Source organism: Monodelphis domestica, chromosome 5 (genome assembly GCF_027887165.1).
Source record: "Monodelphis domestica isolate mMonDom1 chromosome 5, mMonDom1.pri, whole genome shotgun sequence".
Classification (NCBI taxonomy): Eukaryota; Metazoa; Chordata; class Mammalia; order Didelphimorphia; family Didelphidae; genus Monodelphis; species Monodelphis domestica.
In genome coordinates this window covers 280,836,822-280,849,565 of record NC_077231.1, presented here as the reverse complement: position 1 = coordinate 280,849,565, position 12,744 = coordinate 280,836,822, and the positions used below count along the sequence as shown (strand labels likewise).

The following is a 12,744-nucleotide window of genomic DNA, read 5'->3' as shown; positions in this document are numbered from 1 at the left end:
CAAGGGACCCATGATGAAAAATGCAAAACCAGTCAAAGAAGGAACTATGAGCACCTGACTGAATATCAAAGCCTGACATATTCCACTTTATTTCCTTCATGAGTATTTTGTTGTGTGTGATAAGTGTCTTCTCTCATGGCAGCAGCAATATGCAAATATATATTACAAGAAATATTGGTATTCACCACCTCAAGGAGAGTGGCGTAAAAGAGGGCGGGAGAGAATCTGAATTTCAGAATGTCAGAAAACTATTGTCAAAAATGGTTTCTACTTGTAACTGAAAAATAAACAAACTTAAAAAATAAGATAAAATAAAAGCCTTCAGGGACTGCCCACTGATTATCAAACACCATGTAAAAACCAAAACCTCACACTCAGTATCCTCCTTGATTTGGTCCTACCCCATCAATCCAATAATATTTTACTCACCTTCACCAACACTTTGCTTAAGCCCAACTATTTTTTCCTAGTTTTGGGGCATTTGTAAACTCTATGCAAAGTTCATGCCTGCAATGGATTTCCCCCTATCAATTTCTAACTAACATTATTATTCTCTTTCAAGTACCAATACAAAATATATAAGGAATTCTAGAAGAAATTCTATAATTACCCTATAAGGCCTTTCTTGATGACACCAAATAGAAGTAATCTTTGCAGACATTTGTGAGTTCTCTCTTATGCACTTATGTACTTAGTCATTTTCTAGCTCCTAGTATGGAGATATATGTATCTGCACATCTATGGATAATCTCAATTTCTTACATGGACTATCAGCTATTTAAAAGCAAAGACTGTGTGTTGCTTTTCACCTCTGTGGCACAAAAGAACAGTACTGGATGAGCAAATGTTTTGAATTAAAAGTTAAAGACAAAATTAAAGGCTATATAAAGAAATATGTCAATATATGAAAAAGACAACTTAGTCTTCCATAAATGGCCTATATCCATAGAAAAGCAACTTCTGTACTCTTAAATCTGTATTTTACAAATAGAGAGAATAGCTCCATTTGGCAAAAACAAATTAAAAATACAGATACTTCAGTTAGTGTTTACTTATAATTTTGAATTAGAGGCACAGGAATTAAGTGCACATATAAGCCTTTAAACAATTTTTATAAAAAGAATTGTAGGGAGTGGTTAGTCACCATGAATCATAAATGAGCATATTTTATTTTCCATTAAATTCTTTTATGATTTTTTCATGTTGCATACCTCAGAAGAAATATAGATTCATTCAATTGACCACATCCAAGAGCACTCTTAGGCCGCAATTCAGCTGGATTTTCTGTGACAAGAAAGCAATCTACTATTAGCATTCATAAAGGACCAACAATCAAAAAAATCATGAATAAAGCTTATTGCTAGGATTTGAAGATCAGCCTCCCTTTGGAATGAGGCACAATTAGCAATAGCAATCTTAGAAGAGCTTACTCAAATAAAAATCTTACCTAGTTTAAAAGACCTGTTAAATTGTTGGCTGATATTCAACCCCGAAGACTGGACATTCTCCATGCTACTTGACAACAGTTCTTCACATTCTTCAGCTAAAGAACATTCCATGATTTTCCTGCATATCAATAAAAGAAACCAGCTTATTATCCATAATAAAATCATTTATAGAACTGTCTACATAGAGAAACCAGCATGAGAGAGGGTATAGCTAGCTGCATAACCAGCAGAATCTCAGTGTCTTCACCTGTAAAATCAAAGTTTTGGACTTCAACAAGCCAAGCAATCCTTATGGTCTAACATTCTGTGATTGTATATGATTATCTATCCTAAATATATTAGCAAAGTAACAAATTTGGGGAGAAAAAAACATTGTTAAAGGATATAAATGACTTATAGAAACTATTTTAATTAAAGAAAGTTATTACATATGCATATGTATGCATATGTACATATTTCTAGGCAAAGTACATATATATAGAAAGATGTTAGGCTATATATATAGACATACATACATGCACAATGAAATATATATACACACAAACATACATACACACCACATCTATTTACCTATATATAAATACACACATATATAGGTATCCAGAGAATAAAGGTATGTGTGTGTATACATGCACACAAACACACATTCTCTCTCTCTCTGAACAATATCAATAATGATGCACAAAAGGTAAACTCTAAATATCTCTTTAAGAAATCACACAGATTATGATTAGACTCTTTTCTTACCAAGCATTCAAAAGACAAAGGATCATTGCTCACAGCTCTAGAGTAAGGTGCTTTTTTAGCCATCAAGTCTAATCTTTTCATTTTTATACATTAGGGAACTGAGGCCACAAAAGTTTAAAAATTTACCCAAAATTCACACAGAGAGTCAGTAGCAAAATGAAGCCATGATTCCTCTTTATATAATATTTCTTTTAAACTAGGTCACAATAATATAGAATACGAAAATTACCTAAATTCACAATGGGATAAAAACAAGGCTAAGATAGATCTGAATATTTACTATGATGCTCTAACTATAATAAATGTTCTAGCCACAGTGAGAAAATATGAAATCAATTAAATATGGAATACTTTCAACATATGAAAGTAAAATTAATATCCCATTGGAAGCTCATGTCAGAACATTCTGAGGCATAAGAGATCTCAATCTACAGTTACATCAAAGAAATCTTTCCACAAATGTTGAATACAAAAAACAAAATCTCAATCAAGCTAATAGCTCAAAACCTACAGAAAAGTCCATCCTTAAAGATACTTAATCCTAAAATATCTTTATATCAAACTAAACAACCTAAAAAGAGTCCTCTCAACTTGCTCTTCCCTTTTTTCTTGTCGTACCTTGGTAAGACAATGTATTAAGGCCATGGACAACATTATGGCAGCCTCTGCTATACAATCTTCTAATTTAGAAAAGTCAAGATAGACAATATGATAATGGCAAGAGTTTGTGATGGTAAACCTCTCTCTCCCTCCCTTCCCCCCCACCCCCCGTCTCTCTCTGTCTCTGTCTCTGTCTCTCTCTGTCTCTGTCTCTCTCTCTGTCTCTCTGTCTCTCTGTCTCTCTGTCTCTCTCTCTCTCTCTCTCTCTCTCTCTCTCTCTCTCTCTCTCTCTCTCTCTCTCACACACACACACACACACCATTTTAATCATAGTTTTAATAATAAAGCAAAAAATAATAGTAGCTACCTTCAACCCTTCATGAAAACCATTGACAAAAATAAAAGTTGCACTGTGATTTCCAAAGCTCATATATTAGTGCACTCACAAAAAGCACCTCCAACGGTGGCTAAAAAGCTAAATTATTCATCAATAGATACTATAAACTCATAATCCCAGAGGAAATGTCAAGTTAAAGTATAATCTAGTTGCCAATCTACCTAAAGATGTTATACATGACTCCAAAATTCTAATGGGCTCATTCAGTACAATTTGGACTTAACAGATTATATTGAAATAAAATTCTTTAACTATATCTTAATCACAAACACTTTTGGTGAAATTTGTCATATCCAACCCTTGTTCCAATTCAGGCACAGGCCATAACTTAAAAGGATAGAGTAGTTGTTGATTATTTCCACTAGCTTTTTAGTTGATTGTCTGGGATTCTTCAAGTAGACCATCATATCATCTGCAAAGAGTGATAGGCTAGTCTCCTCATGACTTATTTTAATATCTTCAACTTCTTTTTCTTCTGTAATTGCTCCTGCTAATGTTTCTTATGTTAAATAATAAAGGTGATAATAGGCATCTTTGTTTCACTCCTGATCTTATTGGCTTCTAGTTTATCCCCATTGCAGATGATGCTTGCTGATGGTTTTAGATATATACTGTTTACTATTTTTAGAAAAGGCCCTTCTATTCCTATACTTTCTAGTGCTTTCAATAGGAATTAATGTTGTATTTTGAAAAAGGCTTTTTCTGTATCTATTGAGGTAATTGTGATTTTTGTTGCTTTGTTTGTTGATATGGTCAATTATGTGGATGGTTTTCCTAATATTGAATCATCCTTGCATTCCTGGTATAAATCCCACCTGATCATAATGAATAATGCTTGTGATCACTTGCTGGAGTCTTTTTGCTAGTATTCTATTTAAGATTTTTACATCTATGTTCATTAAGGAGATTGGTCTGTAGTTTGGTTTTTTTTCTCTGTTTTTTATCTACCTGGCTTTGGAATCAGTACCATATTTGTGTCATAAAAGGAATTTGGTAGAACTCCTTCTTTGCTTATTATGTCAAACAACAACTTTAGCAAAGTTGGAGGATACAAAATAAACCCACATAAATCATCAGCATTTCTATATACTTCCAACTCATCCCAGCAGCAAGAGTTAGAAAGAGAAATTCCATTTAAAATCACCACAGACAGTATAAAATACTTAGGAATCTATCTGCCAAGACATACACAGGAACTATATGAACACAACTACAAAACACTCTCCACACAATTAAAACTAGATCTAAATAATTGGAAAAACATTAATTGCTCATGGGTAGGACAAGCTAACATAATAAAAATGACAATCCTACCCAAACTAATTTACTTATTTGGGGCCATACCCATTAAACTACCAAAAAACTTTTTTTATAGAATTAGAAAAAACAATGACAAAGTTTATTTGGAAGAACAAAATATCAAGAATATCAAGGGAAATAATGGAAAAAAATGCGAAGGAAGGTGGCCTAGAAGTACCAGATCTTAAACTATACTATAAAACAATGATCATCAAAACCATATGGTACTGGCTAAGCGACAGAAGGGAGGATCAATGGAATAGACTTGGGGTAAGTGATATCAGCAAGACAGTCTATGATAAACTCAAGGATCCCAGTTTTGGGGACAAAAAATCCACTATTTGACAAAAACTGCTGGGAAGGTGGCAGCTGGGTAGCTCAGTGGATTGAGAGTCAGGACTAGAGCCAGGAGGTCCTAGGTTCAAATCTGGCCTCAGATACTTCCCAGTTGTGTGACCCTGGGCAAGTCATTTGACCCCCATTGCCTAGCCCTTACCACTCTTCTGCCTTGGAGCCAATACACTGTATTGACTCCAAGATGGAAGGTAAGGGTTAAAAAAAAACTGCTGGGAAAATTGGAAAACAGTATGGGAAAGATTAGGTTTAGATCAACATCTCACACCCTACACCAAGATAAACTCGGAATGGGTGAATGACTTGAACATAAAGAAGGAAACTTAAACTAAAGAAGTAAATTAGGTGAACACAGACTAGTATACTTGTCAGATCTTTGGGAAAGGAAAGATTTTAAGAACAAGCAAGAGTCAGAAAAAAATACAAAATGCAAAATAAATAATTTTGATTACATTAAATTAAAAAGGGTTTGTACAAACAAAACCAATGCAATCAAAATTAGAAGGGAAGCAACAATTTGGGAAACAATCTATATAACAAAAACCTCTGACAAAGGTCTAATCACTCAAATTTATAAGGAGCTAAATCAATTGCACAAAAAATCAAGCCATTCCCCAATTGATAAATGGGCAAAGGACATGAATAGACAATTTTCAGATAAAGAAATCAAAACTATTAGTAAGCACATGAAAAAAATGTTCCAAATCTCTTATAATCAGAGAAATGCAAATCAAAACAACTCTGAGGTAGCACCTCACACCTAGCAGATTGGCTAACATGACAGCAAAGGAAAATAATGAATGTTGGAGGGGATGTGGCAAAATTGGGACATTAATGCTTTGCTGGTGGAGTTGTGAATTGATCCAACCATTCTAGAAGACAATTTGGAACTATGCCCAAAGGGTGCTAAAAGACTGTCTGCCCTTTGATCCAGCCATAGCACTGCTGGGTTTGTACCTCAAAAAGATAATAAGGAAAAAAACTTGTACAAGAATATTCATAGCCATGCTTTGTGGTGGCAAAAAACTGGAAAATGAGGGGATGCTCTTCAATTGGGGAATGGCTGAACAAATTGCGTTATCTGCTGGTGATGGAATACTATTGTGCTCACAATATTATTATAAACTGGAGGGATTCTATGTGAACTGAAACAACCTCCAGGAACTGATGCAGAGTGAAAGGAGCAGAACCAAGAGAACATTATACACAGAGACTGAAACACTGTGGAAAAATTGAATGAAATGGACTTCTCTACTAGCAGCAGTGCAATGATCCAGAACTATTTGGAGGGACATATGAGAAAGAACATACAGAGGAAGAACTGTGGGAAAAGAAACACAGAAGAAAAACAACTGCTTGGTCACATGGGTCGATGGGGCTATTACTGGGGATATAGACTCTAAAAAGATCACCCTAATGCAAATGTGGAATTGTGTATCAGATACAGGAGGGGGGCAGGGAAGGGGAGGGAAAGAACATGAGTCTTGTAACCATGGGAAAAATATTCTAAATCATCTAATTAAATAAAATTTTCCAAAAAAAGGGATAGAGCATTAGAAAAATTGCTAAAACATTAAATTCATTTATTTGTTCATTCGATACTCAGGTCCTGAACAGCGACATTGAGCATTTATCCTAGGTAGCACACATAGAGTTAACAAAGGAATTACTAATGATATCAAAGGATTATAACAATATAATTCAGGAGACAAGGGTAATGAAAAAATTAGAAAATATAAACAAGTTCAAGATAATATGTAACTATGTAAATATCACTCCTCAGGACTGAAGGAATAAAAAAAATGGGAGTGTCTGAGGCAAAGGGGGTTCTTAGGGAAAGCTTCTGGCAAGAGAGATTTTAACTTTTTTATAGATTTAGCAATAAAGGAGATGGGAGAGGGTTTCAAATGGAAGGAAGAGTAGGAGAAAAGGCAAGGCAAGGAGAGATGGACCATCAGGCATTAAGGAGATGGAATAATAGAGCAGGAGATGTTATATGGGAAATGATAGATGATTTTACAGAAGTAAAAATAAGTAAAATCAAAAGCAATCAATTTTCCAAACAGTCATACTAATAACAGGAAGCAATGGCATGGCCAACTAATCTCAAAAAGAATAAAATATCTATCACTACCACCACCATCACCACCAGTCCCCTCATTGAAAAAAAAAATCCACATTTTGGTTTTGGATTACGTAACATACAATCTCATTTCTAGAAAACTATCTAGCCATTCCTTTCCACTGCCACAGACATTGAATGAGATCTTCTCTATATATCACACCAAACCTACTATAATATTCTACCTTACCCAATCTCCCTGACTCTGTATTCCTCTTCTTCCAATGCATTCCACATGGCATTCCCAGATTAATTTTCCTTAAGTATATCATAAATTGTGTCACTCTATTACCCCCAAACCTTCAATAGTTCCCACTACCTACCAAATTAAGTACAAATTATTTAGCGTTTCTTCAAGATCATGTTCTGATACAAACCACTACATTCCAGTCACATCTGGTCACTGTTATCCAAACCCACCCTAGGATTCAGCATCTTTGTTTACAATAGTGAGGTATAAACATCATTGGATTTGGAGTCAGGAGAGGCCTAGGTTCAAATCTCATCTCACTCACTAGTTCGGGGACCATGGGCATGACATTAGCCTCTGTCAGTCAGTTTAATCATTTGAAAAGTGAGGATTTTATAATACTTCTAGTACTTGCCTGTCCAGATTATTAAAAGTATATTGGGGGGAGGGGGAGCCAGCTGGGTGGCTCAGTGGATTGAGAGCCAGCCTAGAGATAGGAGGTCCTAGGTTCAAATCTGGCCTCAGACACTTCCCAGCTGTGTGACCCTGGGCAAGTCACTTGACCCCTATTGCCTAGCCCTTACCACTCTTCTGCCTTGGAGCCAATACACAGAATTGACTCCAAGATGGAAGGTAAGGGTTAAAAAAAAAAAAAAGTATATGGGTGGGGGTGGGGCAGTTAGATAGCCGTGTTTAGAGCCCCAGACCTGGAGTTGGGAGGACTTGGGTTCAAATTTGGCCTCAGATATTTACTTTCTGTGTGACTTTGGGTAACCCTGATTGTCTAGCCCTTGCCATTCTTCTGCCTTAGAATTGATAATATCAAGGAAAAGCAAATGAGATTGATTTAGGCAAAGGGTTTTCTTTAAATCTTAAAATACTTGTCAGTTATTATTATCATTTTTTTTATTATTCTACCTAAATTGTCCTTCCACTCCATCTCCACTTCTCAAAATAATATCCATCCTTCAAATGTTTGGATCAAATGAGGCCTACTTCAAAAAAATTCCCAATTCTTTTCCTCCCTCCCCAGAAGCCAGATATAATCTCTCTTCTAGATACCCAAAGAAGTAAAAAATAAAACAAAACATCATATTTTACCTTTTAAAATAATTTGTGTTGTTGTTTTCTTTGTCTTATTAGACTGTGAATTCCTTCAGGGCTTATATTCAGATGGATGTTTTATTCATCATTATATTTTCTATGACCCTTCTTTTATGCAATTTTGGGCATCAGTATAGATGCCTGCTCACACCCACCATATACCTTTTCATTGCCCTTTGGGTAGTCTTCAATTTTAATTATTCAGAAATTGTTATTCCAGGACTTAGAGCCATACCAAATCAATGGAAGAATAATGGTGTTAAAAAGACAGGTTCTCGTTTCAGAGAAGGAAGCTTGGTATCATTAAAAAAAGCTGCACAATTTCCCAAAGGCAATCTGGTTCATTCTCTTCCTGTTCAATTCAAGATCTATATAACTGCCCAGTTCAGGGGGAGCTGTCCAAGATATGTGTATTAATGGACCAACTCTATGGGTTTTCTATCCAACTTCATTCTAGAGTCTGAGCAGTAGGCATTCTTCATCCATTTGTTTTTTGTTTTTTTTTTTCCAATGTGGAGAGCTAGGTGGAATTCTTTTTAGTAAAGGAGGTCAACAAAATAAATAACTAGAAAAATAGTCTACCAGGCACATGGCAAGAGTGACAGATAATCAATGAATAATTGTCCATGTGCTCCATTAGTATCCACACAACATCAAGAGAACTAATGGAAGGCCTATAACATATTGAGTGGATGCCCTGTGAAGGATTAATGGCAGAACATGAACAAGACACACATAGAATGAAAGGGAATATTATCCATATACTACTATAAGCTCAAAAGGAATACAAGACTTAATATTAAAAGTTAAATCATTAAATAATTAGAAGAGAACCAGATCATGTACCTTTTACAGCTATGACTAGAGGATAAATTCTTCCTTTTTGTTTTTAAACCATGTCTTCTGTCTTAGAAGTAATACTTAGTATTAGTTCCAAGGCAGAAGAGCAGTTAAGGCAAAGCAATTTGTCCAGGGTCATACAGTTAGGAAGTGTCTAAGGCCAGATTTGAACATAAGACCTCGTGTCTCTATGCCTGGCTTTCAAACCAATCAGTCACCTAGGATAAATCCTTAATCAAATGAAGTTAAAGTTGATCACAAAAGTAAACAGATAATTTTGATTAAATGAAATTGAAAAGCCATTACACAAACAAAATCTCACAAGACTGGGATAAGAAGAGAAGCTATCAATTGGAGGGGGGAAAATCCTTTACCAAATATTCCTTATAAGGGTCTAATACCCAAAATATAAAAAGAACTTACAGAAACATGATGTCAAGAGCCATTATAAACAAGCAGTTCTCAAAAAAAGCTACAAACTATTAACAATTTGAAATGATACTCCAAATCACTCATCATAAGACAAATGCATATCAAAATAATTCTGATACCCAGCAAGTGACAAGGATGACAAAAGATGGGAATCATCAATTGCTGATGAAAAGTGATAAGACAGACAGGCTGTGGTGATAAAAGTACTGGAAGGGCCCAATCATTCTGGAAATTAGTTGAAATTAAATTGAGAAAGTGATTCAATAGGTATATTTTTTAACTTGAAGATTTCACTGATAGGCATATACTCCAAGGATGTCAAAAATGGATTTTATATACACCAAAATATTAATAGCGGCACTTTTTCTGTACAAAGAACTTGAGAGGGATGGGGAGATAGATGCCTAATAATTGAGGAATGGCTAAGTTATTTTTGTTACAAGAATGTAATGAATATTACTTCTTCATAAAAAAGATCATTATAAAAAATACAGAGAAGCATTGGAGGATTTACAAAATGAGATGAGGAAAAACAATGCAAATGTTAAGATTTTTAAAAAATGTTTTAAATCAAACAACACTGTATAATTATAATAGCCAGTTTGGCCTTGAAGAAGAAAAATGAAAATGTAGCCCCCTCCCTTTGTAAAAGATTATAAATGTTAACATTGTACATATTACTGAAGTTAGAAAGGAAGAAATCAATACATATGGACTGTGTATGGATATTCTTCCAATGATGCAGAACATAGTGCATTTTTGCTCTCTAATGTTTAAATTTTATTGAAATCTCTTATTTTTGCCTTCACTGTCCAGTACGTTCCTGCCATTCCCATCCACAGAATCACATTATAACAAAGAGGAAAAAAGAGAGTAAGAAAATTAGTTCAACAAACCTAATCAACACATCAATTGAGTTTGATAATAGATAGACAGACAGACAGACAAACAAATAAAACGGATGCCAGAACCAAAAGAACCTCTACAAATGGAGATAAGCAACCATTTGACAACAGAGTTGTCTGGGACATTGGGAAGTTAAAAGGTTTGCCCAGTCACACAGCCAACATGGGTCAGAAATGGGACTCAAACCCAGCCCATGATCCCGCTATCTGCCCTTTAGTCATTATGCCATCCTGCCTCTGCAGACAAACATCCCATCCCTGAGAAATAGCCCACTCCTATATATTAACTTGTAGTTCAGAAGTCTGGATCACCTTCTGAAACCCCATCTTCTGAACCTTCTGTGACCCCATCTTCTTAACCAGATGAACGTTTCCCCATGTGCTACTATCATAAAAACACCAGAAATCCCCTGAAGTATCAGTTTCATGCATTGAGCTTCCTAATCTCTACTAACACTTACTGGGGTCCTTCTATCATTATTGCTTGCCTGCTCATAGCATGTTACATCCATTCAGTATTTGCTTAAGAAGACAAAGGGGCAATTGGATCTCTGAATGGGAGCAAACCAAACCAGGGCTGTAAAAGCCTCCTTTCTGAGTAGACAGTGTATAAAGTTTCATGTGTATATATCACTATATGGGAACATCTTCATATACATTTGAATAAATCTGGGCTCTAATCACCAAGCATATTCCTTCTCCCACCACTTGGCGTCAGATGTGCTCCCCCTCCATAGAGTTCTGTCAGTTTTCCAGCAAGGATCTGTCCAATGCACTGGAGGCTTGTTCTCTGATTCTTCTACTATTTCATTGATACCAGTGCAGCATTTGGACCACCCTCCTTTGGACCCATCTGTGTAAGATGCTTTTCTGGTTTAGCTGAAGTCCTTTATCTCATTCTGGTGCCAGGTTCCCTCACTATGACCCTGCCAAAGTCCCTAAACCTATGTGGTTGCTCTTTCCACCTTAAGCCTTCCCTCTGCATACTACAGGATCCCTTGTTTATGGAAGTATCTCATCTCTCAAGTCTAGGGCCCAGGAGCCCCTGCCACATTACTAAAGGAAACAGGAGGTTTTTAATAGCTCCAGATTCTGATTAATTTTAGCAGCAGTTATTTAATTCTTTCTTTATTGAGAGGTCAAATTCCTGACCATAACTCCTTCCCTTTTCTTCATTTATTTAAAAATTAAAAAGTAGGAGTAAACCTGTAAATCAATATAATAATCTTAAGATATTAAGTACCTAAATCTCATTAAAAATCTAAATCTCCTATATACTTACTATTTAGTTCTCTACTAATTATTCACCTGTATTGTTGGCCAGAATTCTACTTAACTGAACATCTACCTCAAACCAGGCAACTTGGAAGGTAAGGCATTTATGGCCCCTCATAAAACTATATAATCTCCACCATCTATAATATATACAAAACACTTTGTAACTTTTAAAATGCATATAAACCACAGCTATTGTCATTATTAGGCTAGTTTGAATAAATACAAATGTTAAATTAAAAATCTAAGTTTACTGGGCCATTAATTTGTTTGTTTTCCCCACTGACGCTAATGGAGAAGATATCTCTGAGGCATGAGGGTGGTGAAATTAATATGTAGAACTGCTTTCTCCTTTCTCTTATGAATTCCAATAGCAGTTAGGTTATTGGTAAAAGTAATAATGCTTACCCTCAGAGAGCTCTTTTCAGCTGAACAAGCTCTTTCCCTCACAAATACTCTGTGACAGCAGTTCAGTTATTAAATATTTTACATACTTTATCTCATTTAAGCCTCCTAACAATATTCTAGCAAAGGAAGTCTAAGGAGGCATTGAAGGAACAAAGGAGGGAAGGAACCTTTATTAAGCACCAAGCAATGGAAATAATTATTTTTCAAATGAAACATGCCAACAAGACAAACCCCTGCCCTCAAAGAGCTTACATTCCAATGGGAGTGCACAAACACAACACGTCAAGGGAAGCTAGGCCAGAGAATGGAGACAGAGAGCAGCAGTGCAGTTTGGAAATGGGTCAGGGCAACGTAAGGCAGAAGCCCAGCTCCTGGGGCCCCTGGCAGGATGAAGTAGAATGATCATTTCCCATTTTACATATGAGAAAACCAAAATTCACCAATGTAAAGGAGGTCCCTCAAAGACAAAATTGTAACTGGGTATTTGAGTCAAGGTTCAGACTTTGTTTCCAAGTCCAGCCACTGTCCTCCATGCTATCCTTTTAAAGTTCAGAGCTTGAGGATTTGAAAGGCCTCACTGAAGAGACATCGTTCTTTTTCTAAGCTGATTTCTCTCTATCTTG

General features: G+C 35.7%; 1 protein-coding gene across 2 annotated transcripts in view; it reads right to left on the bottom strand.

Moving 5' to 3' along the window:
• The window catches only part of ULK4 (unc-51 like kinase 4), a 678,848-nt gene that overhangs the window by 618,399 nt on the left and 47,705 nt on the right, over window positions 1-12,744 (bottom strand). For both annotated transcript variants that reach the window (XM_007505056.3, XM_007505057.3), the window contains exons 10-11: window positions 1,448-1,566; window positions 1,212-1,284 (exon numbers count right to left, since the gene is read on the bottom strand). In XM_007505056.3, the coding sequence (XP_007505118.1) occupies window positions 1,212-1,284; window positions 1,448-1,566 (192 nt within the window). The remainder of the gene's footprint in view (window positions 1-1,211; window positions 1,285-1,447; window positions 1,567-12,744) is intronic.